The sequence below is a fragment of the Anthonomus grandis genome, chromosome 3 (assembly GCF_022605725.1).
Source record: "Anthonomus grandis grandis chromosome 3, icAntGran1.3, whole genome shotgun sequence".
Lineage (NCBI taxonomy): Eukaryota > Metazoa > Arthropoda > Insecta > Coleoptera > Curculionidae > Anthonomus > Anthonomus grandis.
The window spans coordinates 7,530,667-7,558,251 of NC_065548.1; the positions used below are offsets into that span (position 1 = coordinate 7,530,667).

Genomic DNA, 27,585 nt, shown 5'->3' on the forward strand with positions numbered 1-27,585 from the left:
CTGACAGATACGTCATTACTGTTGCTAAATATTTAAAGCCATTAGGATGGTGAAACGTCACCCGTATTATGTAGACGCCGTTTGACGTTTGATTTTGAGGTTATGTGATTCCAAAACTACCCCGGACTCTATAGAAAATACCAAAATTACATTGAGAAAACCTCTTTATCTTCTCCCATTTTAGTTTTTCAATAATGGAGACGATCCTGGAACAGCAACGGCGGTACCACGAAGAAAAAGAGCGTCTAATCGACGCCATGGTGAAAGAAATGCTTCAGAAAAAGACTACAGTAAGTACTTTTAGTATTTTCGATGTTCCCACCCTTATTTTGCCTTTTTTTTTTAACTCAGTACCGTGAGCAAATTAATTCGGACCATCGAATGAAATATTTACTTGATCGCTACATGAACGCGACCAATAAATTAGTGGAGTTGTATGAGGATAAAGATGGACAAAGGAAGGCGGAGGTCGCTTCCCTTACAGGGCCCAATGAATTCAATGAATTTTATGGCAGATTAAAACAGATTAAGGATTTTTATAGGAGGCATCCCAATGAGGTAAGCTATTTTTTTAAATTTTGTATCTTGTTTTATGTTTTTTTTTTAAGATCAGTGTACCAATGTCTGTGGAATTTGATGAGTTAGCCAAAGCAAGAGAAAATCCCACTGAAGAATTGTCAAGTAAGTCATTTTGATTTGATCAACTATTATAATAATTTATTTATTTATTTTATTAAACACAAGCCTGGTACCCGCGACTTCGTCCACGGAAACACCCTTATCGGTGGAATTTCAAAAAGTTCGTTCGTATCCGGGGCCTACATTATAAAAAAACATTGTTACAGTAATTTTTTTTTTCTTAAGTTGATTCCTGTGACTCATTGGTGCGGGAAGTCTACGTTCACTCCGAAGCCACGCCCCCTTAGTTCTCGAGGTCACTGGTAACAATTTTCCCATTTTTTACCCCTTATCGGTGGAATTTCGAAAAATCCGTTCTTATTCCGGTGCCTACATTATACAAGGAACCCGTTGGCAAAATTTCACGTTTCTAGCTATTGTAGTTTGGGCTCTGCAATGATGAGTCAGTCAGTCAGGACAAACTCTTTTATATATATATATATAGATTATCTAACAGGAAATTCCTAATAATAAGACAACATAGATGAAAATTAATTATACCAAACCAATAAAATGAAAAACCCAAAAACTAAACACTTTAGGTAGCTTAGGTAAACAGTACTTATACAAGGTGTCCAAGAATGGATTTCCCTTTTAAAACTTGAACAAGTTGGCAACCGTGTAATATAGCGGAGCCGCGTTAGCGGCGTTCGATAGTGGATCGATGCGGATTATTTAGTCAAAATGGAGCGTTGGTCAGGTGTGCATCGCGCGTTCATTATTGAGGCATACTTCAAGAGTAATGATTCTTACATAGTTGCAAGACGAAGATTTTGTGCTCACTTCAATATTAGGAGTGTGGAGGACGCTCCGAGCAAAAATTTGGTGAAATCCTGGGTGCGAAGGTTTAGAGAAACATCGTCAGCTGTAAATGCAAAACCCCGTGGTCGTCCAAGGACTGCAACTGATCCTGAGAATGTTGAGGCCGTGCGTGCTACGATTATTCGAAACCCTAGTGGATCAGTTCGTAAAACATCACAAGCTTTGCAAATGCACAAATCATCTCTACACACAATTCTAAAGAGAGATTTGAAGTTTCATCCCTACAAAATTCAAATAGTGCAAGAATTAAACCCAAATGACTTTATAAACCGGCGTTCTTTCGCTGAAACCATGATAGACCATTTTTTGATAAACGATCGAGTTAACAATATCCTGTTCAGTGACGAAGCGCACTTTCACCTTTCAGGCGCAGTCAATAAGCAAAACTGTCGCTATTGGGCACCAGACAATCCAAGGCGAAAACACGAAAAGTCCCTACATAGCCCAAAGGTAACTGTGTGGTGTGCTATGTCGTCCTCGGGAATTATCGGTCCGTATTTTTTTGAAAACGGACGCGGCGCAGCCCTTACTGTTAATAGTGCTCATTATTGTGCGATGCTTCGGGATTATTTGACACCCTCAGCTACAAGATTTTGATGGCTTCAATCAGGATACCCGGTTTCAACAGGACGGGGCTACCGCACACAGAGCCCGAGCGTCTATGGAAGTCGTTAGAGGATTATTTCCGGAAAAGGTGATTTCCCGTTTTGGAGATCTAAACTGGTCGGCTAGGTCTCCCGACCTCACCCCACTGGACTTTTTTTGTGGGGATTCCTCAAAAGTAAAGTTTATGTTGATAGACCTGCCACCTTGCAAGAGTTAAAACAAAAAATACGGGAAGAAATTAATGGAATACCACCCGAGATGTGTTTAGCAGTTTTCGACCACATGAAGGCGGCACTACAAGAGTGTTTTGACCGAAATGGAAGGCACCTCGACAATATAATTTTTAAAACATGAAATCCGCATATATTGTGTGTAGTCCTACCTTAATAAATTCTTTTTAAAACTGAAAAAAAAAAATTTGGTTAGCCTTCAAAAAGGGAAATCCATTCCTGGACACCCTGTATAAAACTTAACAGTCTACAAAAGTTGATTTGAAATGTTAAGCTCACAACTTCAGAGTATACTACAGGCAAGAGAGAATTAAATGGAAAGTTTATATTATATATATAGTGCCATTAAACAGTCAATATCATTGCTGTGTAAAATATTAAACCATGAGCAAGCTCGATATAAAGGTGCATTTATATGTAATATAATGTTTAAGGAGTGAAGGTGTTTTCTGGTGTGTATAGGGGGAACAAAGAAGTTTAAGTGCCTTAAAAGATGAGGTGTATCAATTTTATAGTTGCATAGTTTAAATAAAAAAAAGGAATTTTCAAGGAAGATTTAACAACTTCATTAATTAATTGTAATTCTAACAAATTGTATATTCTAACATCTATATGCATAAAAAAGAAAAAATCAAAATAAACCATTCTCATCAGACAAGAATAAATGTTAATAGACATTTAGTTCTGCCAGTCAGTCACAAAACTTAAATTTAAAATCTTTTAATTACTTAGCTCCAAAACTATATAATGTGATACCAATAACAGTTAGAAATATAATACAAGTTAACATTTTTGGCAGAAATTGTGACACATTTATATTTCAAAATGCACTGCTGTTTAATAAAATAATAAATTGATGGGCACAGAAACAAGTTACAATAATGTATTTTTTTCTAATATCTACTTCTGTTTGTCATAGTAACTAAGTTAATTATGGAGTGTAGGGACATATTCTTTTTTTTTTGAAAAGCATTAAATTATTTTGAGTAAATTTAAGAGTAAACTTAATTCTTCTCATTTTTTCACATACAGGCATTCAGTTGTCTAAGTGCAAAACTACATTAAAGACTATAAAATTAGAATTTTGGAATTTGTTAAATGAATCTGTATCTTGAATTTATTATTAATAAAGCATTATTATTAATGTGTTTGTTAAATGTCAGTTTGTTATCAACTATGACCCCTAGATCCCTCATAGAGTCAACATTTTCTAGGGGAGGATTACCTAACCTGTAACTGTGCTTAATTTCATAGCGAATACTTGAGATTGACAAATCAAATCAAATGATGGAAACCCATAGATATCATTTTTTCAATTACTAGACCATGGTCCAACCTTGAAGGTCTTTGAAAAATCTGAATACACATTTAATTGTCACATTTTAATGTCCACAGCTTTGTTTGCTCTATTGATTAAAAAATCTAATGAATATTACTGAAACTAATGATTTTAACTTATCATTTTAGATTTAGTGGAATTTACTGATGAAGAAGGTTATGGCAGGTTTCTGGATTTGCACGAATGCTACGAGAAATTCATTAACCTAAAAGGAATTGAGGTACATACCTTTAAATATGTAATTTTCCAGTTATTACTTATTCTCTTACATTATAGAAAGTCGACTATATTACCTATCTAAGCATGTTCGACCAACTGTATGACATTCCAAAGGAAAGAAAAACGGGAGAGTACCGAAAATATCTTCTGACCCTTATTGAATACCTCACATGGTTCGTGCAAAGAATAAAACCACTTATGGACGTGGACGCAGTCCTAAATGATGAATCTTTTAAAGCAATTTTCGAGTTTGATGCTGGGACCGCTCCTGGATGGCCAGTAAGTACACAATTTTTTTTTCATTTTTTATTTACTTAGAAAAATGTACAGTATAATCCTACATATCTCTAGATCTGAGTTTCACAAATTTGTTTCATGCACCTAGATGTTTACCTGTATGTGCAGAAGTTTATTATACATCATTCCTAATATTAAATTATGACACAAGTGAAATAATGTATTCCTGTATCCTTAACTTACTAACAATATTGATTATTAATAACAAAATTTATATTCAATGATCATTGAGATAGTTTTACATTAACAATCCCCAAGAAATACTTATCTGACAACACATCACAATAAATTACAAAAAATTGAGGGAATCGGGCAATCTCCAAAAATCATGTTAATAAATTATTTAGTCCAGGCACTTGGGCTCAGTTGCATTTTAGGGCAAACAAGGATGCCTAGAATAAATTATAAAAGTTAAATTTTTCTTAGAAAGTAAGAATTGTACATATATTATTTTAAAAGGGTACAAAACTATGGGAAAATGACTGCCTGGGCTAAATTATTGCTTTATTCCAGGCAGGGGATATATAATTTGAGGTTGAGAAATATCATTATAATACCGACTATTTTGTTTCTTACCATTTCTATTTAGAAAAAATTAATATTCATCGATTGATGAAACAGATATTGGGAAGAATTTTAGTGATGACTAGGGATGACTTGACGACTCATGAATTCACAAAACTCCATTCTTACAAGATCATTTTTAGTCGCAAAGTGTAAATATAAATAATAAATTTACATAAAAAAACACACAAAGATACAGTGGGTACAGTTTTTTCTTTAATATTTTATTTCTAGGAACCCTAAAACTTGTTCCATAATTATTGGTTTAAGCGCATCTATCCACCAGTAAGCATATGATTTTAACCAAGGCGCACTTAATAAAATGAGCGTACGAGGTTCTCGCTAATGTAGTTAAATTTTTTTTAAATTTATCATTTAACATGGCCAACATATTGTCTACGCTTTTTGCCTTGAGAAGTTGTTAGCAACTTGTTTCCGAGTTTTATGGCGTCACCTAGTGTGCTACGTTTTTTTCTTCTTGAACCTAAAAAAGGTTTTTTGAAATATTATGATTTTTTTAACTTGATGGATTGTACTTTTTCGCAATATCTGTCAAAGCGGGCTTAACAAGTAAAATTATATCTAATCCGAGTTGTTTCTCAAACTCCAATAAAGTCCCGACAAAATTTCGGCAGTTCTTGTTTTCCATATTGAAGTCCGGTATAGAATTTGGTTTTGCGCCCATAACCAGATGAAATACTAAAAGAATTTAACACATTTATTATGTTAAGAGTTTTCTTCAAAAATTAAAAAAAAAAACGTTTGTAGTGGCAGTCAGATGAATTTATTTAACTGAAACGTGTTTTTTGTGCGCAGTGGATTTTTTATATTAAATAATACATATACTTACAATAACATATTGTCAACGTAAATATTATATTTCTTCTTATTTTATTAAAAATGTACTTAAAAGAATTTGCCTCTTTAAGCTGACTGACACTATTTAACAAGCATTCATATTAAAAAAAATGTTCTACTTAAATTTATGCACGTTTAGGTTAAATTAAAATCCCGTTTAGCGGTGTTTTTATCGATCTGAAATATTTTATAGACAAATTAGCATATTGTGTTAAAAAAATGTAAAAAGTAATAGCAAATAATATTACAAGGCATCGGGAATTTATTAAGTTAAAATCGAAAGCATGATTAACTAAAAAATGCCACAAAATATAGAACTTATGACATCAAACAAGATCAATGAAGATTTTAAAACTAGTAAAAAAGTACACTTAAAACTTTTTTACTCCGTGAAATAATTTTCAAAGATATATGTATATACAGGTTGGAGGTTGGGGATTATCACGATCTTACTAAATTCCTGTTTGTAAATGGTATTCGTAACGTTGAGAATAAAAGTCATTTGGGAACAAATCTGGAGATCTAGGGGGCCAATTAATATCGCCAGTCCCACTAAAAAGACAGTAAGGAAAAGTATTTGTTAAATATTCATTTACCATATATCTTATGTTATCAGGGAGCAAGAGCATTTTAGTTTTATAAAGCCGCATCAGCATCTGGGGTAATTCAGCGTCATATACTTTTTTTATTCCTCTATGCTTGTAACATTTTTATATTTCCTCATATATATTTCATATTTCATCATTTGGTTTAAGTATACATTTTAGGTTAACGATTATTCTATGGTAAGATTCGTTGTAAGAGGGGCAGATTGGTTGATTTTCTATTTATTTTTTAAATATATTCATGTGTGAGTTTTTGTGAGGCCTATCAGAATTTCAGAAGGTATTTTATAATCTAGAGGAAATGTTAGTTGAATTTGTTGCCATGTTGGAAAACCTTCCAAACAAGAAAAAATTCCCCATAAAATAAAAATCGTCGAATCGCATATTCCCAATGTAAACATAAAATATCAGTCTATAAATAGAATATTTCAGACTACAGCACGCTAAGTGAATTTCACGGTCGAAGGGCGTGCAAATGGTTTTCTTCAGGCGCAGTGACCTACATTTGCCTGTTTTGGCCTCTTGCGACGCGGGAAGTATTGTACTTATTGTAGTAGTCACAAGTTAGATAGGGGTAATGTCGCTCTCTCGCTCAAAAAGTTAACAACGCAACTCTCTCTCTCAATTACTCTCTACTATAAGATTAAATTTGTATCAAGCTCTGCTTTACGTTATAAAACGTATACTTTCACGACTGTGACCAGAAACGTTTAGTTGTCCCAAACTAACGTTTACCCATATAAATACCCTATTTATGTGTGTATTGGTGGAAAACAAAACCTGTTGTTTTTGTATGCTGTAACCCAGTGACAACAAATGAAAGCTCAAGTCTAATTTAAATTGTTGGTGGCAGCTAGTTTATGGTATTGTTCCAATTCCCAATATTTAATTGAAGAACTCAAGGTAACTCTGTAAAGTATTTTCATGGGATGACTGTGTCAAATAAAAAATAACTTGGTAATTGTTATTTAGTGAATAATAAATGATAAAAGTGCTCTATTAGTTAAAACGTGTATAAAATAACAAATAACTGGTTTTTCTTCAAGATATTTTGGTGTCAACTTTATGTTAATTTAAACCCAAATTTGGTTTATGATAATTAAATAACATTAATTATGTCAATTAAGAAAAATTAAGAAGTTTTAGATTAAATAATAAATATAAATATAAAATCCAGTGCATTTCTTTTAATTAAAATTTCTCTTTTTGTTGAATTTTAGGACTAAAACAAACAATAATAATTGTTTTCAACTATATATTGTTTTAATCATTTTGTAATTAACATTATTGGTTTGAATGGTGTGTGGATGAATAAGAATTAAGTACATTTACTCATAAGGTTATTACAAAGCTCTCTTTTGTTTTTTGTTTATGTGTTATTACACAAGTTGATGTTTATTTACGGTGAAACTATACAAGTGTAACCTATTTACATATTGGTTGTAATAAATCATAACCCAGTATTTGAAGTGTTTATTTGCTAGTTTCAGTCAACCTTTTATAATTGAAGGTAGACAAATTGACACAACTGTCATAAAAATCCTAGAGTAAGATTAAGTTTGATCCGGTTGCCTTATGGTGTTACAATTAGATTTACCACGCGTTAAATCAATTTTCTATTTCTGTAGAAACAGATTAGAACCCTTACTTAGAAGTGACAAGATAACTACGAAAAGTTAGATTGCCCACTCTACCCGTCTATATCTATTCGACTGGAAATCCAGATAAAACTAATATGTTTACCGTTTCTATTACATCTGCATTTTGAATACAGATTATAGATTATTCATGTTTTTTTAAATAAATACTTTGACCTGTTTAATATTAATATATTGATAATAATTTGTTAGTTCTCTTATACTATTAAGTCGCAAATTATATATTTTTGGTGCAACTACAGATGCAAATCTCTGTTTACCATCAAACCTTCCAAAAGGAACAATCAACATAATATTATAATTATTCCTGGTAGGATAAGCATGATTTACATGCTGTTTATTTTTATTTCTAAAACAATAAATATAATTTCTTAAAAAGTATAGACCTCTAACATTTAAAATGCTTTCATTGTATAGTTGCTTTGTTGGATATAGATAATCTTTAATAGGTAATTCTGAATTACATTTAACTGACTGAGAGCATTATTGTAAAGTCCTCCCCAGGCTATGATACCGTATCTTAATATTGATTCCACTAATGATTTGTATATCATAGTTATAATTTTATGAGATAATATGTTTCTTATCTGGTAAAATTTGTAAATTAGACCTCTTAATTTGTTTGTTACATCACGAATATGTTCTGACCATTGACCATTTAAGATGTTGATCTATAGTTATGTCCAAGTATTTAGTATGTGACAGCTCATATATTGTTGTATTGGCTTGTTCAAGAGTAATTGAGTTGTATAAAAGTCTATTTGACTCAGTAAGAGAAAAAGCAACATAAATTGTTTTAGCAAGATTAAGTGATAATTTACGAGAATTTAGCCATGTTTTTACTTTACTTAGACCAATAACAATTTTGTCTCTAAATGAATCCCATGATGAACCAGTAAAATACAGTACTGTATCATCTGCAAAGGAAATTGACATGCCATTAATATCTAGATCCAGTAATGAATTTATATAGCAAATAAACAATAATGGGACAAAGACTGTGCCTTATGGTATACCCATAAAGACATTCAAAGGATCACTATAAATATTATCTATTTTAAGAATTTGAGATCTCTGATGTAAATAACTTTCAAAAACATTTAACACTACACCCCTGACACCAAACTTCTCAAGAGTCTCAAGTAGCTGGGTGTGAGGCAGAGTGTCAAATGCCTTGGCTAAATTGAGAAAGCTATATATTTTTTATCTGAGTCTTAAGTTTATTTGGTCAATCAATTTAAATAATGCATCATCAGTGCTTCTGCCCTCTTGTTATTCTCGATTTATTTAATAAAAACCCATTACTACAGAAAACCAATTTTTAGAAAGAAACTGGTTCAGCTCTGGCAAACGTGGGAGCCCACTTGGACTTGTCTGCCTTCTCGAGTTGGGAGGAATTGGCCTCTTTGGGCCTGGACAGATTAAAATCGGCCCTGATGGCTTTGGGACTGAAATGCGGCGGCACTTTGGAGGAAAGGGCCCAAAGGTTGTTTTCCACTAAAGGCCAAAGCGCTTTGGATCCCTCTTTGATGACTAAGGCGACTAAAGGCAAGGCCAGTAAGGAGAAAGAGCTGATGCGACACAAGGAGTTGGCTTGTTTGGAGGCACAAGTTTACAAGTAAGGTTTTGTTAAGTTAAATACATTATTTATTTATAAAATGAATCTGGTTAAAGTGGTATAGAATGTTGGCGCTTGCATTCATAGGGCATACTATTTTGATAGAAATATGACTGGCGCTGTTCATCGTGTTTTTTCTTGCATCTGCACCAACCAGCCAGTATCAGGCAATGATAATGTGTCAATGTAAGGTTAACTTGCAAATGGTTTAAAGATGATATTGTAGGGTCAAATTTTTGGCTTTTGACAGTAAAGTAATATATATTAACCTATATCTTTTATAGTCATGGTCGTATAAATAGCACACTTTCAAATCTATGCTTTAAAAATAATAAACACAAATTCTTCATATTTTCTTAGTTCAATTTACCTAAAAACAATATTTCTACATAACAAAAAAATTTTAAAAATTAAAAAAATGCTGGTCATCTAAATAACTCATTTCAATTAAAAGTAATTAATATTTTGTAGGAAACCTTTATTTTTATTACAGCCCTTAGTCTGGTTGGCAACGACATCACCAGTTTTTCGCAATAACTTGCCGGAATTTTAAACCATGCTTTCTTTAATCCTTTCCAAAGTTCATCCAGATTTGATGGATTCAGATCTTTAATTTGATTTTTTACATGTTCCCATAGATTCTCTATAGGGTTTAGGTCGGGGCTTTTGTGGGGGCCATTTTAAAACATATACCATATTATCTGTTAACCACTTTTTTATTAGCCTTGCAGAGTGTTTGGGGTCATTATCCTGCATAAATTTCCACCTGACCGGCAGGCATAAACTCCTCAGCATAGGGTTCCATTAAATTTTGCAGGATGTCTTTATAAACATATTGGTCCATTATGCCATGTATCCTAACATTCCTAAATTTCACATTTTTATTTAGGTGTTGATGAGCAAACGTTAATCTTTTTTGATGTTCCTTTTGGAAACAAGCGGCTTTTTTCTCGCAGTGCAGCCCCCAAGGTTTACTTCGCATAACCTTTCTCTTATAAGTTCTTGCCGATAAATTAATGCCATATTTAGCTTGAACTTAAAAATGAATTGGACTTCGCCATATATCCTGACGTTTTTCAAGGACGGGGAGTTCTGTTTTTATATTTTCCATGCTTTTCGTGCTTCTGTAAAGTTTCAGGGCGTTATACACCATTTTTCTTGAGCAAACTAAATTTCTAGCAATGGCAGATATGGATAAACCTAATTTTTTAGTTTAACTAAGCGGGAGAAAAGCGGGAACTCATGCTCAATATTTCTTTCTCTCCACATAAAAAAATGCAGTTACTGGGTATACTCAATATTATATTACTCTAAATAAAGCAAAAACAACTTACTTGTAGTGAAAATTATTTGACCAAAACTTAAATGATGTGCTATTTATGTGTCTACCCGAAAAGAATCCAATTTGCACTAAATTTTTATTATGTAAGAAATACCAGAAAATAATTGCTGTATTTTTTGTCTTATAAACAGATAAACAAGTATTTTGCTATTGATAATTTTTGTTTTCTTCTTGAAAATAATATGATATACAAGATGTGCTATTTATATGACCATGACTGTACATTCATAATAACGTCCTATTGAAAAAAAGCTAGAAGCTGTGTAGAAGAAGTTTAGAAATGGAAATATATTTTTTCGCAAAGTTGACCGGTCTGAAATAATACAAGTAAAGAATGTCGTGGATTTGTCCTGGCAAGCGTTAAAACCATGTATTCATTCATTCATGATTCATAGTACCCTTCTAACAAGTACACCGCTTTTTACCAAAATAAACTAAGTTTATTGATTTTAAAATTAACGTCAAAGTAAAGAATTTCAATATTATATTTATTACAGAGTTCTAGTTTAGCTCCACTATTTTTAATTTTAAGGTTATTGACCATACCCTTGATGTTTAGTATATGATAGTTATGTATGCAGTTTTACGCATAGGGAAACCTTGGGCCCGTAAAAATCTATTGGCGGCGGAGTGTTTTTTTATTGTAACTAAAATTTGTTTCAATTCTCTCTTGAATTAACGATTTTGAAAGTGATGCTGAGAATTTTATGAGTTTCTTTTAGGTCAGACAAAAATATTTTGGTCTAGTTGTGTTTTGTTTATTTACCACCTAATTATTGTGTAGCGCAAGCTAGTTTTTTGTCCAAGTTAGATTTGATTGCCTAAATAATGGGTGATTGTAATTCGATGCAGTGATTTTAACGGTCCCTTGATAATTTGGACTGCTAATGATTCTCATGACTCTGTACTCTCTTAGTGCATCGATTTTAGTCATTTTTTTAAAAAACATTAAAAAAGTCTTCAGAATAGTCCATAAATCAATAATTTCTAAATTTTAACTACGAGAACCCAAGATATTCACTTGTCAATAAGAGACAAAGTCTTTTGTTCTTACAGGCACTCCTCGAATAAAAATTCCAAAATCTTAACTTTTAGTGCATCGATTTTAGTTATTTCTTCAAATGACTAAAGAAGTCTTTAAAGTAGTCTAATTATGATAATAAACCATCTGAGTTTGTAAACTCTTTTAAACTTTTCTTCTCTGGTATAATCCAGTTACCTCCTCGGATCCTGCTTTTACTACAACAGCTTTTATAGTACACTTCACGTCGTTTTAAATGTTGTTTTAATCTGTGATAATGTTGTTCTTCACACTATGTGGAACTCCTGTGTCTAACTGACAAGTGAGTACATTTTAACTCTCTATATTCATTTTAAAATCCTTTTTCCTAAACAATACAAAATAAATCACATCCAACTCACTTTCAGTTAGCACTGATGATAGCTTAGGAAAAGTGATCGCACTGTGCTCCGAATATATCTGGTTTGATTATTGTACTATCCCTCGGGCAACACAGCCATATCTTTTAATATCAATATTGTTGTTGCACATTCACCGATGAACATAAAAATGTAAGATCTGCTAATACGTACAGTGAGGAAATAGATTTTTATGATGATTCAAAAAATTTTATAAAAAACACACTTAATGCTAAATTACTGGATGTAGAATTAGAATAGTTATCAGAGATTGGAGGGACAAAAAGTCAATGGTCTCAGATTATGTTTTTTTTTTAAACTATTTCACGTGTTTCGCCCTAAGGCATCATCAGATCTAAAAGTAGAAACCAACCCTAGTATAAAAAACAACAATGCATAGACACGAATTTCTTGAATTAAAATTTCTCGTCCAAACCCGATTTCACATAAGCTTACAAAAATTAGGTGGCTAAATATGCAGAACAGGTTTATTCTACAAAAAAATGCTTCTTCTATAAAATCCTAAAGGAGAAAATCCAGTATCTTTTTGATAGACTAACATTTCGAACCGACATTTACAATTTAAATTTAAGACATAGAAACACCATAACTATACCAAGACATAGGAAAGAATTATTTAAAAGGTCTTTTACTTACAATATGGCTGTGGCTATGAATAATGTTGTCGACTATTCGTTTTCCTTTGATTAGTATAGGAAAAGCACGTGGAATATATTGTTTTCAAGTCAGACTCAGCGAGTATGATCTACATGGTATTAACATTTTAAGTTTATTAAGTACAATTTTTATTATTATTTTTTTTTTGTTAATATTAAATATGTTTTATTTTATTTTGAGAAATGGTCGCGAATGAAACTATTTTAATTATTTCTGTTTTTATCTTTGTTTTGTTCTGTTCTCCAGCTATATAAATTTATTTTGTTTTTGTCTTAAAGTAACAACATTTTAAACCTATATATATATGTATTATTTTGGCGTGTTACTTATAATAGTTGTTTAACATCACAAGCATTTAAGTTAAAATAAAAAAATAAATATATAAAAAATATTGCTGACGTTCACATTATGTCCGGTTTCAAAACTAAATAAAATAAAAGGAAACAAAACAAGCAGAATGAGGTTAAGTTGAACGGGAGAACGGAAATACAATAAAAAATGACTTGGTCGAGAATTAAACCAGCGACCATCGGGTTCGGTCGCAGGCAAGAGCTAAATTTGCGTGCTGTCAAGGTCGTTATTAAGATTGTTAAAAGTTAAATGTGGTTTAAAGGTAAAAACATTATTCACATAAGACAGTAGGACTCCTTTTTGCCCTTGTGATCTTCAACTTCTCTAATAAGTCAAGCTTCTTTCCTTTTCCGGATTTTTACATTTCCCGGAATGAAAGGAAAGTGTTTTGAAGACAATAAATGACTTGCAAAAGCCGATTTAGTCTCGGTGATTTCCATATTTTTGTGTTTATTATATTCTCTTAAGTGTTCCTGCCCTCTCGTTATTATTTTTCTTCCAGACTGACCAATGTAAACGGCATTACAGTCCCCGCAGTTAAGTGAGTGGAAAAAAATCATAATTTGAGACCATTGACTTTGTATCTCTTCAATCTCTGAATTTTTATTATTAAGAGGTCTCCGAGAAAAATGGACTACATTTTTGAATAATTATCAGAGTTGTGGATTATCTTTTTGCAAAGTATTCGAGCTTTATTTTTTTATGTAACAATAATAATAATATTTAATTCCTACTAATTTAATGTGTGGATCTATTTTTTTGGGCGATTGCGTTTCCAATATCTAAATAAATGAAGACTACTTTTAATTCATGGGATATTAAAAGTTCATTGCAATTAGATGTTTGTGGCTTAAACTTGCGACATATAGTTCGATCAATATATCTTTGCGATCACGTCATCATTCTTTACATCTATTCAAGACAATCAGTCTACTATTGTAGAGTCGAAAACAAATACGTATTCTAAATGTGTCAAACAAGGATAAATGCCATATGTGAAACAAAGAAAAATAATATTCGTGTTTCCGTATTACATGCTGGACACAAAGGTGGTTTTATAAAAAATGCCAGTTTGGTTTTTGGTAGTAAATCGAAACTGAGAGATTATCATGGAGAAATGAATAGTGAGAACTTTACAAAGTGGGTAGAAAATCAATTAATTCCAAATTTAGAAGAACCATCTTTAATTGTAATGGATCATGCTCCATATCATTCAGTTGAGTTGGAAAAGAATCATCACGTTCTTGGAAAAGAGGTGAAATTGTTGAGTGGCTCGAGAAGATTGAAATTTCATTTGATAAGCAGATGTTTAAAACAGAATTGTTGAGCTTAGCAAAGTTACACAAAAAACCGAAGAAATATAAAATAGATCAATTATTACAAGCATAATCGAAGAAGTTCCAGAGCTTATTATCCACCTAACCAATGAAGAAAGTGATAGTAATAAAAGTTCTAGTGAATCCTGTGAATCAAATAAAAAATTATAGAAATACATCAGACGAACATTTGCACAAATGTTGAAATTTAATGTAAAATAAAATTTAAACATTACTAGAAAATATTAATAACCTAATAAGTGATTTACCCAAAGTGAAATGTTATATGTATTTTTAAAGTAAGTGATTAAATATTTTACATACTACAATTCATTATTTCATTTTAGAATCATTAAAAAAAAACTTGTGATTAATATGATTATAACATTTTCAGTTTATTTCCAAAGAAATGCATATTTTTTTTTTTGATTTTGTACTTTTAATTACTCTGGTCATAAATATGGTTTTACGAGAGCTTGATTAAATCAAATTCTGTATTCATTTATCAGTTTTATCACTAAAAATAGATGTAACACATAGATTCAATGGTTGGTTATCATCAAGAAAAACCTCGCTAAATTTGATAAAATCATTTTGTCTTGTAGAGCTCCTCAGTACGATTATAAACCATTCAAATAATCATACGAAAATATTTTATAATTTGAATGTTTTATATTTATGAATTATGAATTAAATAATGATTAAGAGTAACAATATATACTATATAGTTACTTTTTGATAAAAGATTAATGCGACGAACCAAGGAGCCTGTTTTTAGATTTGAGGTTAGCTTAGACCATTGACAACATATCTGGTAAACAAATATCATAAGCGAATAGGCAGCTATATTTAAAATCAATATAGTCGACTTCTTTAACTTTTTTTTGAATAGATAATGTAGAAAACAAAGCACTTTTTAAAACTTAATTAATAGTTTATTTGAAATAGAAACCATCAAACCGGCGACACTGAATTGACAGCTGATTGAATCGGATGAATGTCGGCCATGTTTTAATGATGACGTGAACGCAAAGATTCGTTGATCGAACTATAGGTCTTAATTATTGAGTCTTATGACTGCATAACATCATGTAACTACTTAATGTCTCAATTCCGATTACACATTTAGGTTATCAGAGTTAGTGAGTGAACAGAGGGCAGCGACCAAAGAAAATGTTCAACGAAAACAAGCGAGAACGGACGGAGAAAGGGACAACAGTGAAAACGAAGAGTCCGAGGATGAAAGTGCCGACGAAAACGACGACGATGTGCCCTACAACCCTAAAAACTTACCTTTAGGATGGGATGGAAAGGTATAAACAAGACTTCCAAATTAAACAATAACCATAGACTAAATTTTTAGCCGATTCCTTACTGGTTATACAAACTGCACGGCCTCAACATCAGTTACAACTGCGAAATATGCGGAAATTACGTGTATAAGGGCCCCAAGGCGTTCCAAAGACACTTCGCCGAGTGGCGGCATGCCCACGGCATGAGGTGTCTGGGTATTCCAAACACGGCGCATTTTGCTAATGTTACCCAAATCGAGGACGCCTTAGCATGTAAGTGTCAAAGTGATTTATAAGGAATTTAAATTAACATGGTCAATTTCAGTGTGGGAAAAATTAAAAGTCCAAAAGCAGGGCGAAAGGTGGCAACCGGAAACCGAGGAAGAGTATGAAGATTCGCAAGGAAACGTGGTGAACAGGAAGACTTATGAGGATCTTAAGAGGCAGGGGCTACTTTAAGAGTCTTTTTTTAAGGTTTTTTATTCTACTTTAAGAAAATACAAAACTGTGTCTTTAAAACATTTGTTTGGTTTCATTTAATTTAGGTCAAACCTAATTTTTAGGAGTTCCTCAAAAAAAAAACAAATAGGAGAGAGAAAAAAAATACTTTACCGCTTATAATTATGATATCACACACCTGTAGGGGTCACAAAAGAATATTCTCAGTAGAATAGAAGAATTTATATACTTTTTTGCTCAGTTCTGGTCCTAATCTTCTTTGGGCGCCTAAGGGGCCTGCGGCCCTTCTTACCGGGAGATCCTGGAGCATTTTCTCACCTTCCTCTGGAGTTTCACATTGTTTGTATGCCTAAAAAAGTGTAAACAAAGTTCATCAAATATTGCTTTATGTCATAAACAAAGCGTAAAGTACAGTTTATGATTGTAATTTAAAAAAAAATTCTAAAACATTATACAGTTATTTAATTAATCAGTCTCAAACACAAAAAGTAAACCAATTTAAATAGAGTAAAACGTGTTAACATTATGCATGAATTGTTTATTTGTCTAAAGGATATAAGTCACAACTATGGGGTTTTGAGAAAAAACGTGTCTATATGTCAACTTAACCCATTAGTGCATATAGTCTCCCATAACGGACTCTCTAAAATATGGCAACACTGCTGTGTCATTTACTAAAATTGGCTCTGTAAAAAAATAATGAATTTAAGACAATTTATACATTTTCAGAGAGGGGATTTAACAGGCTTTCATGTGAAATTAAAGAGTACAGGGTGTTACAATTAAAATTTTTGAGAAATAGGCCTTTAAAAACCATCAATTTTTTTCCTCCTATTTCAGGTAAATTTTGAAACTTGGCAACACTGTCAAAATAACTTGGTTAGAATCTAATTTAAGCAAAAAAACGCAATATTTATATTTTGAACAAAAACGAAATTGCTTGCAAAAAACGAAGTGTACCTGTATAAGGGCATTCATGGTGGGATAAGCTGACGTAATTGCTTCGGCAGTTTCGAGGTTGACCAACGGAAACATCCTTAGGAATTGGTTCCAGAGACGACCCAAACCGTTACCGTGACTATCCACTTTAATGCAGTCTCTGTTGTTTATCGCGAAAAATTCGTTTTGTTGCTGGAACGATTCTGATCTTGCTAACCTACGGATTTAAAAAGTCGCATTATAGGATTGAACATGACCACTGTCCAGAGGTAGATCTTTTATTGTCATTTTCAGATTCTTAAAGAGTCATAAGACATTTATTCTGGTACCTGTGTGTATTATCAGAGTTGTTTTTGGCTTTGTTAAATAGTTTAATGATTCCAGGCAGTTGAGCTTTTGGTATTAGCCGCTTATGAGCAACCTTAAATTAGTCTTAACCTTAAGTTTTCCTAATTTCAAGTGCGTGGAAGAAATCGAACTTATTTTAATTTTCAGGCTATTGAGCCAAGATTTTTATGCATTTATAGGCGTTTAAGTAACGATTAAAAGTTTGCTTTTACATCGTTAAAGGAAAACAATTTCCTTATCTGAACAAAAATTCACTGTAGTAGTCTAATTTGTGCTATCAATTTATAACCAACTCGCACTACCGCACATCATTTACAATAATGACATCTAGACCGATCTGTCGCTACTACCACTCTGATAGGTCCACAGAATATCAATTTTAAAGTAAAGTTAACTGTAAGTTAACCTAATTTGACATAGTATTTCCCGCCATTTAAGAAACCACAATAAAATGTAAACAAAACACAAAGGATACTGTTCGTCCTGTCACCGAACATAAACTAGAATAGAAGGATCACTCTAAGCGCCGCCCAAAATGTTGCCTTTCTCACTCGCTTTCTGATGCTACTCTTTTTTGCTGCCCGGTGGCGACTGCGTTATACAGGGGCGTCTTCAATATTAGAACTATAATAGCGTTGTGCGGAAATTTTGTACTTTAAAAATGCCGGCGATATGTTGCGTAGATGGCTGCAAGAGTAAAAGGGGATATACATTTTTTTAAAAATAAAAATGGATTAGTTCACAGAAAAAAATACATGCTTTTCTTCAGTATTTCTTAAATATCTCGGAAAATTGAGATCCTACAAAAAAATCTAATAAACAAAAGTTGGTTTAAAAATAAAAGATTGGCTTTATAGGCTCTATAAAGCCAATATGGCTCTATAGGCGCCGAGATACAACTGCGTGAACATAACCCCTTTTTTTAGATAACAAAATATAATGACGTAAAATAATAACTTGAAATAATTTTAAAAAATCACGTTTCTTAGACAAATATCTAGCACGTTTTTTCAAGTATGTACTATCAAAAACTTGATTGTCATTAGCATAGTCATTAGCATAAAAATTAAAAAAATTAGGAATAAAATAAAAATAATTGCAGTTTTAAAAAAAATTATCATAAAAAATTATGTATTTATTTCAAAAATTAAAGCGTAGCCTTCTACAATGGACTATATATAGGTACCAATAATATGTTCAAAAAGTATCAGCGATTTAGAGTACATATTTTTTTTAAATCGTGATTTTAATCTAAAAAAATGCAAAATTTTTGGTAATATTCTGTTATTAGTGGTGATTTTTAATAGTGAAAGCTATCCGATTTATTATTAGTTGCATTGCAATCATTTGAATGATATAAATTTTAGCCACTTATACCGTCTAACCATACTTAAAACTGCATTTTTTTCGTCATTAAGGGTGGTTTTTAAGGGTTTAAGTTTCAAAATATTGATGTGTACTATAATCCCCAATGTAAAACTATATTTATTTTGCATATTTATATGAATTCTAGGTTGTAAAACACCTATTTTCGTTTTATTTGAATTTTAGTGGTTTGTTCTTTCATCCCCTATTTAAAAAGCAAATAATTAGGCATTTAATAAGTTTTTTTTATTTAACTGCCTTTTTATATTTCACTGTTACCGAGTTCCATATGCTAAGTGTTGTTATCACATTATTATGTAAATTTTATTAAATATTTAAAAAATGGCTATATTAACGAAGTTATTATTAATTAAGTGTATGTAATATTAGGTAGGTAGTTTTTGGTCAGTTGAGAAAAGAGCATGAAAGGAACGTAAAACTAAGATTTAATTGTGTACATTCTAATAAACTTAATTTTAAAGCTATCTACCAAGTGTTTTTCTTACAGTTATTTGTTCAAAAGAGACACTTAATAATATTCTTTCAATTTCATTTTAACAATAATACAAAGTGCCTTTAATTTCAAAAAATTCCATATATTACACGCTGCCCGCCGCGATGTACGGAAATATTCCTTATTAAAAATGTTTCAAACACCCCCCGTATCGTAAAGGATTGCCGCCGAAACTAAATAATGATTTACGACCGCGTAAAAAAAGTCGGCACTGTTTAGAAGTCCCTACTTAAAACGGCCGCAAGAGAGTGAACCTACTGTTTTGTTCTTTATACTGTGGTCCTGTTTAGTGTTCTGTATAGTCTTAAGAGTGTCTAAATGTTATGTATAATTTTGATACTATCAAATGTGTTCCCACTATGGAAAACTTCTGCGCTTAACTGAGAAGTGAGTACATTCCATTCGTTTACCTTTAACTATAATATTTTTTACGCATATAACACCCAACTCATTTCAGTTAGCACTGATGATGGCTCATACGCCGAAAGCGCTTACTAAGCTTTTAAAAATAAATTGCTATGAATACATCCAATTTGATTAATTTGTATTAACCACTTATGTCGAACCTTAAATTATTGGTCTCTCCTGTCTAAATTTAAAAAACAAGTTTTCCTAATTTTAAAAGGGAAATGAAGAAATTGAATCCAGGCAGGTGGTGACTGATTCCAGGCGGGTGAATAATTAATTCATTATTTTGCGTTTCAGGTAAATGAGCCGAGGTTTTTTTTGCAATTTCAGGCAGTTAAATAGTTTCATAATGCCAGGCAAATGAGCGGTTGGCATTAGCCACTTATGGCCAACCTTAAATGAGTCTCTCCTGTTTAATTTTAAAGGGAAGTTTTCCTAATTTCAACTGCCTGGAAGAAGTCAATAATTTTTTTCAAATGTAGCACTAATGAATTGATTATTTTGAATTACACTTTTTGGTCAGTTGAGTGATTTAATATTTGGGGCTCCCAGTGGGAGTAGACAAAACTAAAAATATGTATCACTAAAACTAGCTACAGCGATTACTATAGTGTACAAATATACTATTATACAAATACGTAAGCGTTTTATGTTGGTTTTGCCTGCATGTACAATTGTACATACATCTTGTCAATACATGCCATGATTCAAAAAAAGAATATCTTTCTCCTGGAACATCCAAGGGCAAAATAAACATCCCTGGAATGTCATATAAGTTTGATCAAACTGCCAGTCCCAATTAGAAAAAAAATTACCGGGTCCTACGAGTCATGTAACTTTTTTAGTAAAGACAATGTCTGTGTGCATCAGAACGCATGTCTAAAAATTTATGTAATTTTTGCTTTTTTTAGTTTAAAAAAGCTGTGTCCAAATATGGCACATGGCAATACACATGGCACCTGATTGTACAGGTTTTATTTTTTGATGTCGTGTGCCATGTGTACCTTATCTGGACACGTAAAAGGTCAATGTTGATTCGCCTGGAGAGATGGCAGCAGTTGTACGGTTTTCACTAGAAGTGCAAATACCACGTGCATTTTATGTTTGTTGCCTTCTTCAGTCATTCTTTCTATAAAAATCGGTGTAAAAACATGTTGTTTCGTGGGCTATAATTTGGAGGAGCAATGGCGGCAAAGAAAAGAATTATTTCTGATATTAAGATGCAACAAGCAAAGGCTGCAGCAGAAGAAATAGAGATTTATAGAGACCTCGACATGAGTGACGAGTTTTCAAATATCTCAGATTCTGATTTGGATCCGACATATTTGGCCGGCGAGATATCTTCAAGCAGTTCTGAAGAAGACCGTCCTAAAAAGAAAAAGATGAAGTATGTACGTCAGTTAGGTACGTAGGAGGTTTGGCAATTCCATTTTTTATACATAGTTTATTTTCTAAAATGTTATTAGAAAAAAATAGTGTTGTAAAAAGTTTCAATATACTAACTCGCGTACGAAACTAAGTGGAATACTTATGTATATCAAATTTAACGTCTAAAATTCATATTCTCCATTTTTTTAGATACTTCCGAGCCTTTAACATCTGCTCAGTTAGATATAGACATAGATTCTTCAGGCAATGATGAAAGACCGGAGTGGAGACCAGCTTCAGGAAATTTTTCGACATTCACTCTACCAATGAATATTGGAATTTCACTAGCTTTGCAGACCCAAATGCGCGGTAAGGATGAACTTCATTTTTTTGAATTACTTGTATCCGACGATGTTATTAATAAGATCGTTGTCGAAACAAATAGATACTCGGAACAGCAAAATATTCTTGCCATAACGAATGAAAATATTGGCCAATATTCTCGCCTAAATGCATGGGTGGATACTAATTATAACGAAATACGAACATTTATTGCTATTTTAATTTGGATGGGATTGGATAAAAAAACCATCACTAAAAGATTATTGGCGCAAACATCCATTATATAAAAACGAAATATCAAAATATTTGCCGCGGAATAGATTTGAGCTGCTTTTACGTATGTTTCATTTGGCAAATAATGAAGATTGTCCTCCCAATGACCGGCTTCATAAAATTCAATGCCTTGTTGATATGCTGAACAAGAATGCTTCTTTCTGCATTATTCCAGAAGAGTCTCTTTGCATCGATGAAACCATGATACCTTTCCGAGGTAATTTATCCTTTCGACAGTATATAAAAGGAAAACGACATTAGTTCGGCATTAAAGTTTATAAAGTATGTCTAGATGGAGGATTTACTTACAGCCTGAAAGTATATTGTGGTAAAGAGAAAATAAATGGACAATCGGTTGCGGAATCTATTGTTATGGAAATGTTGCAACCATTGCTTGATAGTGGCCAGATCCTTTTTGCAGACAATTGATACACCTCTATTCCTCTTGCGGAAAACTTGCAAAATAGATCAACTTATCTAGTTGGAACGATTCGTAAAAACAGAACCAAAAACCTACCAAAGTCTGTAGTTGATGCAAAATTTAAAAAAAGGGGAAATTGTTGCAAAACAAAATAAAAATAAAGTTGTTGTTATGAAGTGGCATGACAAGACGGACGTGCTCTTCTTATCCACAAAACATACAGATGAACTAACGGAAGTACACCATAGAGAGGGTCCTAGGCTCAAACCTTCTGCAATAATCGACTATAATAAGGCCAAATCATTTGTTGATATGTCAGACCAAATGTCAGCTTATTTAAATTCTCTTAGAAAGTCAATTAAATTGTACAGAAAATTGGCCTTTGAATTTATCACAGGTACCTCAGTCGTAAATGCCTTAAATCTGTACAATAAAATTAACGAGAAAAAAATTACAATAACGACTTTCAAAGAAAATCTTGCCATGCAACTTTTGGAAACGGCAGTACCACCAATCCTAATGAATCTACGTCACAACCGATGTCTAGGTTGTGACGAAAATATTTTTATTTGTATGGACTGTTTTTTCCAAAAACATGTTTTTAAAAATATAAAATAATCTTCAGATTTTGAAGCATTTTGTTTTTAAAATTAGTTTGTTTATTTTATAATTATAAATAACAATTTTACGTGTTAAATTACTGCCCATTGAAAAAATAAACGTATCATTTAAAAACGTCAATATTTTGTGTCATATTATTTCCAAAAACAAAAATATTCCCGAGCCATTCTCAAACAAACTATTTCCTACGCCAGACCAATCCATACATACATTTCAATCAACGCTTAATGTGGCCGCTTCATGTACACATAGCTTGGAAGGTAAGAAGTTCTGTGTCCACTGGCGGTACACATGGCGCTGAATAAAAATTGACTGTGTCCATATATGGTACACATGGCAGTTAACGTGTTAAGAAGCTAATTTATAAATTTTAGAATATCAGAACATATATTCAAAAGAAGTTACTATCATTTATAAATTCTTAACTCAGTTAATTTTGAGATATGGCATATATTCGAAAAACTATATACAACAAGCCAAAACCCTTTATTTTTAACAAAACTTTACCCCACAGAACATCTATCTGCCAAACAAACAAAAAACCAACATAAGAACGTTATATATAAAACATCAATTTGTTCACACATTCACAACCATGATGTTATTAAAAACCAAATAAATCACAATCATAATACAAGAGCAAGAGCTAGAGGTAATTTAAGCATACGAAATAATTTCATATGTATTAACCTAAAATTTTAGTTTACTTTGCACCAAAAATGTATAATATTCTACCACCTGAATTAAAGGGAATAATAAATATGTGCACAACAACTATAATATTTTTCTAGGAATTTATGTAGATAATATAGTCCTTTTTACCATATTATTAAGTTAATAGGTTAGGTATTTTAGTATTTAAGGTTGCTATATTCATATCGTTATTCAATATTAACAATCATCAGTGACAAATTGATGCACACAGGTCTATATTTTAGGTGTTACAATAACTTAAATTTGTAATGGTGATCATGCAAAAATCTTCGCATATTTCTAGTAAATTGTAAATTACTTATAAAATCAATAAATGTTTACAGGGTTTACTAATCTCTCCAAATAAATAAACAAAATAGTAAGCAGTGTTTTCTTACTTATAAGGAATCAAAGCAACAGACTTTGAACATTCTGCAACAAATACTGCAAGATCCTCATATCGTTCCACCAGTCTCACATAAATGTTCTTGCAAAATATCTGCAGTTCCACCAAAGTTTTTTCGATCTCCTTTTTCTGTATGTCAGGTAAATCTTTAAATTCTACATTTTTTGTTTTATTCGAGCTCGTTTCAGCCACCAATGCCTACAATATTATTATTTCTTATTATTTATTACTTTAAACGTGTTTTCTTACCTTAAAATCTCGATTTTTTTCATTTCTTAAGTACTTGTAATAGCGTGGCAGTCCCAAAATGGCGACTGTAAGATGCTCTATTTGTGGCATGTGAATTAGGGATTGTATGTGCGCTATTAAAGTATCATTTGCGATATGATTTATGAAATCCGGTGTATCCATTATGAGAAGGTATTTTTTTTCTAGTTGTTCAGTGTTTTGTAATAACTGGAAAAATGTTATAGTTTATTATGGAAAATTATTTTAAAAAAAATTGATTTTGCACCATATTTTTTAAACTAGGGACCTTCCTGGTCCAGGAAATCACATTAGGGACAACTTGTTTGCTGACCCTGTAAGTGTAACCTTCATTTTTTAGTCCCGTTTTGATTACTTTCGAATAACTTTTTGCATCAATACTATCATCTATGTTGACTATCATATACTAAAAAAAAAACAAAATATATAACTAAAGTTAAAAACATTTATCATTACTTACCTGTATGCACTGGTCAGGTTTTGTGCAACTATCAATCACCCTTAAAGCATTTTTCAGCTGCTTCTCGTTTTCCTTTTCCAGCTTCTTTTGCTCTCTTTCTCTAACTTTTGCTGCTTTTGTTAGCTCTTTTTCCAACTTTTCATTAGTTTTCTCTGCAGTAGACTTTTTAGTTTTAAGTTTTTTTACTAAAAAGTGGCATTAAATGAGGTTCTAAAACCCATAAATCAATGACAGTCACCTGGCACCAGAGGTTCTGATTGCTCCTCCAAAGAACTCCCATCTGATACAACATCAAAATGATTCTCATTTAATTTGGTGTTGAAATTAAAGCCTAAAGGGCTACTTCCTTCTATAAGAGTTTGAACCTCCTTACTTAACTCTGGACGTTTAGGTTTATCAGCTTCGAGCTGACTAATCCGGTATAAAACGGCATCAAAATCATTAGAGTCCTCACAAAAATCATCTGTAGTAAACTTGGTTTGCCAACTATCATTGCTCTGGCAAGTTTTCAAGGAGGATTCCTTGCGGTTCAAATTGCTCGCTTTAATTCTCTCTATTAAGGGTTCCTCTGATATTACAATATCATCGAACTCATCTAGACTATAAAAGTTTTTATCTGCTGATTTTGAGGTAGACGGCTTGTTATTTTTTATTGCACTGTCAAGGGGATCAAAGTCTAATATAATGGTCTTGTCTGAGCTAGCATCACTACTGATATCATAGAAATTATTTTCCATTGCATCAGGCTCTAAAGATGAGAAAAATCATTTTCATAAGATATGCTTTAAATCTTTTTTTTTTAAATTTATCAATTTTAGGTTTGAAGAAATTATTTGTTTGCCTAATTCATTCAAAAACTAGCTTTATTATCGCAAACAGAGTTGTGACTTAAAATAATCCTAACACAATACAAATATCACTTATCAGAGTACAGAATGACAATCTTGAGTATAAAAATAGAAGGTATGTATAATATACATTAGAATAGTGAACATTAAAGTACATAAAAAATTAAACTTATCAATAATAAGACACACTAATTATATAAAAGAGGAGTAGGTAGTCTACTAATTCCAGATAGTTACATTAAAGTATTTATTCGTCCAGGGTGCAACAAGCTTTAAAGACCAACATTTTCCTCAAAGCCTTCTTAAATTTAACCGGACAGTCTATTGATGTAATTTCAAGAGAAAGGTGGTTAAAGATTTTCTTATCCATATAAATAAGACTTTTTTATATAGTCATGGTGTGGTATAGCCAATCTGAAACTGTAAGTGAGCCTAGTACCCAAAGAATTGTCTCTTATAATTCTGTTTTTATCATTTTTGATTATAAAACTTGAAGTCTAGTATTCTAGAAAGCAAGTTGCTCTCTTTTTAAGAATAAACATTGAGTCAAATCTATATTGAGCACATGAGCTGCTCCAGATGCCATAGCTCAGTTAAGATTCCACAAGAATATGATAAGCACTTTTAGCAAGGTCAGAGTCTATATTATAAGCAATTATTCTAAGAGCACAGCAACCAGAAGAAACCTTATTGCATATCTTGCGCATCATCAATTTTTGCTTTTTATATTTCTTGACTTGTGTAAGACTGCTTTGTTTGGTAACACTAATCGATAAGTAAATATTCAGTAATTTTATTTTTTACATATCACTCAAAAAAAAAAGAATTTAAACATTTCTGAATTGAAAAGGATGGGTGACTTGGGGGTTTGGGAGTGTGTGTTGATAAAAAGCTTACCTTCAGGTACTCTGAAAAGACTCTAGGCTTCATTATAAGATCAACAGAACTATTTTCTAATACTTCAAACAGGACAATTTTGTTAAACTCCCTTGTAAAATCATGCCTACTGTATGCCTCTCTAGTATGGGTACCTAATTATGTAGTGCATATTCAACGGCTCGAATCAGTTCAACAACAATTTTACAAATATATTAGTTTTAAGTTGTATGGCCTATACCCTGAGAGTGGTTTTAGTCAGCAGTTTGATGCACTGTCTTTTCAGCAATCTGCAATTTGTGGGAGTTTGGTGTTTTTATTTAAAATAAGTAACAAATAAATTGATGCTTCAGATCTATCAGCTTTGAATTTTGCTATTCTCTACATCCATACAAAAAGACACAGTGTAATTTATCTTGAAAGATATGGCACCAATTTGGCCAAGAAAGAGCCCATATATATAGAGCATGCAATTGGTTAAATGATGTTGATCTGTTTGGCATGACTTATTTCAGATAGAATTAGATTGTTAGTTGTTTCCGAATTTAATGTAACACCTACTATTAGTTTTATATTGTACCAGTTAATGAGTTTGATATTGCTATTTGTTGCATTACTGAATTTATTGTATTATCTGTTGATGTTTTAGTCATTGTCTTATTATTAGGATTTGTTTCCTATTGGACAAATAAACTTTGAATTTCAATAAGAACCAGAAACCTATTGTTTTGTTACTTTTCAATTTCTACTAGGAGAACAACTAGGTTCATTAAGAACAAAATACACTGGAAGAACACCTTAATTAAATAGGCTTTAAACATGCAAAACAATGTTTTTAATATTGGGCCTTTACAAACCTGGGGTAATTCAACGTTTCTCCACTTTGAAAAAGGCCTTAAATATTAAAATCTGTGTTTATTGAATTTATCTTTTGAGCTTTTAAAGTTGCAAATGCCTTTAGATCAGTTTTTTTAAAATCTGAGTGTTTTTAAATATTAAAAAAGTTTAAAATATGTCAAAACAATAACATAACCTAACAAAAGTCATAATGACATAATGTAAACAAACAACGAACGGCTTGTGTT

General features: G+C 32.0%; 2 protein-coding genes across 4 annotated transcripts; one reads left to right on the forward strand and one right to left on the reverse strand.

The window, feature by feature from the left end:
• The first annotated feature begins 77 nt into the window (after nucleotides 1-77).
• LOC126734035 (splicing factor 3A subunit 3) lies at nucleotides 78-16,413 on the forward strand. Its single transcript, XM_050437553.1, has 9 exons — nucleotides 78-290; nucleotides 352-558; nucleotides 609-681; nucleotides 3,804-3,895; nucleotides 3,952-4,173; nucleotides 9,202-9,494; nucleotides 15,730-15,913; nucleotides 15,964-16,165; nucleotides 16,218-16,413. The coding sequence occupies exons 1-9, from the start codon at nucleotides 195-197 to the stop codon at nucleotides 16,349-16,351; spliced, it is 1,503 nt and encodes a 500-aa protein (XP_050293510.1). The 5' UTR covers nucleotides 78-194; the 3' UTR covers nucleotides 16,352-16,413.
• Nucleotides 5,437-27,519, reverse strand: LOC126734034 (crossover junction endonuclease EME1). 3 transcript variants are annotated; one of them, XM_050437551.1, is made up of 10 exons: nucleotides 27,358-27,519; nucleotides 26,522-26,790; nucleotides 25,015-25,524; nucleotides 24,777-24,961; nucleotides 24,564-24,722; nucleotides 24,299-24,505; nucleotides 24,042-24,247; nucleotides 17,312-17,507; nucleotides 16,530-16,700; nucleotides 5,437-5,454 (listed from the first exon to the last, which is right to left on the reverse strand). In XM_050437551.1, exons 3-9 carry the CDS (start codon nucleotides 25,511-25,513, stop codon nucleotides 16,539-16,541), a joined length of 1,614 nt encoding a protein of 537 aa, XP_050293508.1. In that variant the 5' UTR covers nucleotides 25,514-25,524; nucleotides 26,522-26,790; nucleotides 27,358-27,519; the 3' UTR covers nucleotides 5,437-5,454; nucleotides 16,530-16,538. The 3 variants fall into 3 exon arrangements, with proteins under 3 accessions (XP_050293508.1, XP_050293506.1, XP_050293507.1); XM_050437549.1 differs by lacking the exon at nucleotides 5,437-5,454 and having other exon boundaries at nucleotides 16,479-16,700; XM_050437550.1 differs by lacking the exons at nucleotides 5,437-5,454; nucleotides 26,522-26,790 and having other exon boundaries at nucleotides 16,479-16,700.
• Between the last annotated feature and the right edge of the window lie 66 nt (nucleotides 27,520-27,585).

What these genes read in the sequence shown, in the direction of transcription:
- LOC126734034 (XM_050437551.1), bottom strand. Translation starts at nt 25,513, where the DNA reads ATGGAAAATAATTTCTATGATATCAGTAGTGATGCTAGCTCAGACAAG. An exon ending in AAAAAAATCGAGATTTTAAG is followed by an intron (nt 24,248 to 24,298) that starts GTAAGAAAACAC and finishes ATAATATTGTAG; the next exon opens with GCATTGGTGGCTGAAACGAG. An exon ending in CCATGAATGCCCTTATACAG is followed by an intron (nt 16,701 to 17,311) that starts GTACACTTCGTT and finishes ACACTTTTTTAG; the next exon opens with GCATACAAACAATGTGAAAC.
- LOC126734035 (XM_050437553.1), top strand. Translation starts at nt 195, where the DNA reads ATGGAGACGATCCTGGAACAGCAACGGCGGTACCACGAAGAAAAAGAG. An exon ending in TGCTTCAGAAAAAGACTACA is followed by an intron (nt 291 to 351) that starts GTAAGTACTTTT and finishes TTTTTAACTCAG; the next exon opens with TACCGTGAGCAAATTAATTC. An exon ending in TTAACCTAAAAGGAATTGAG is followed by an intron (nt 3,896 to 3,951) that starts GTACATACCTTT and finishes CTTACATTATAG; the next exon opens with AAAGTCGACTATATTACCTA.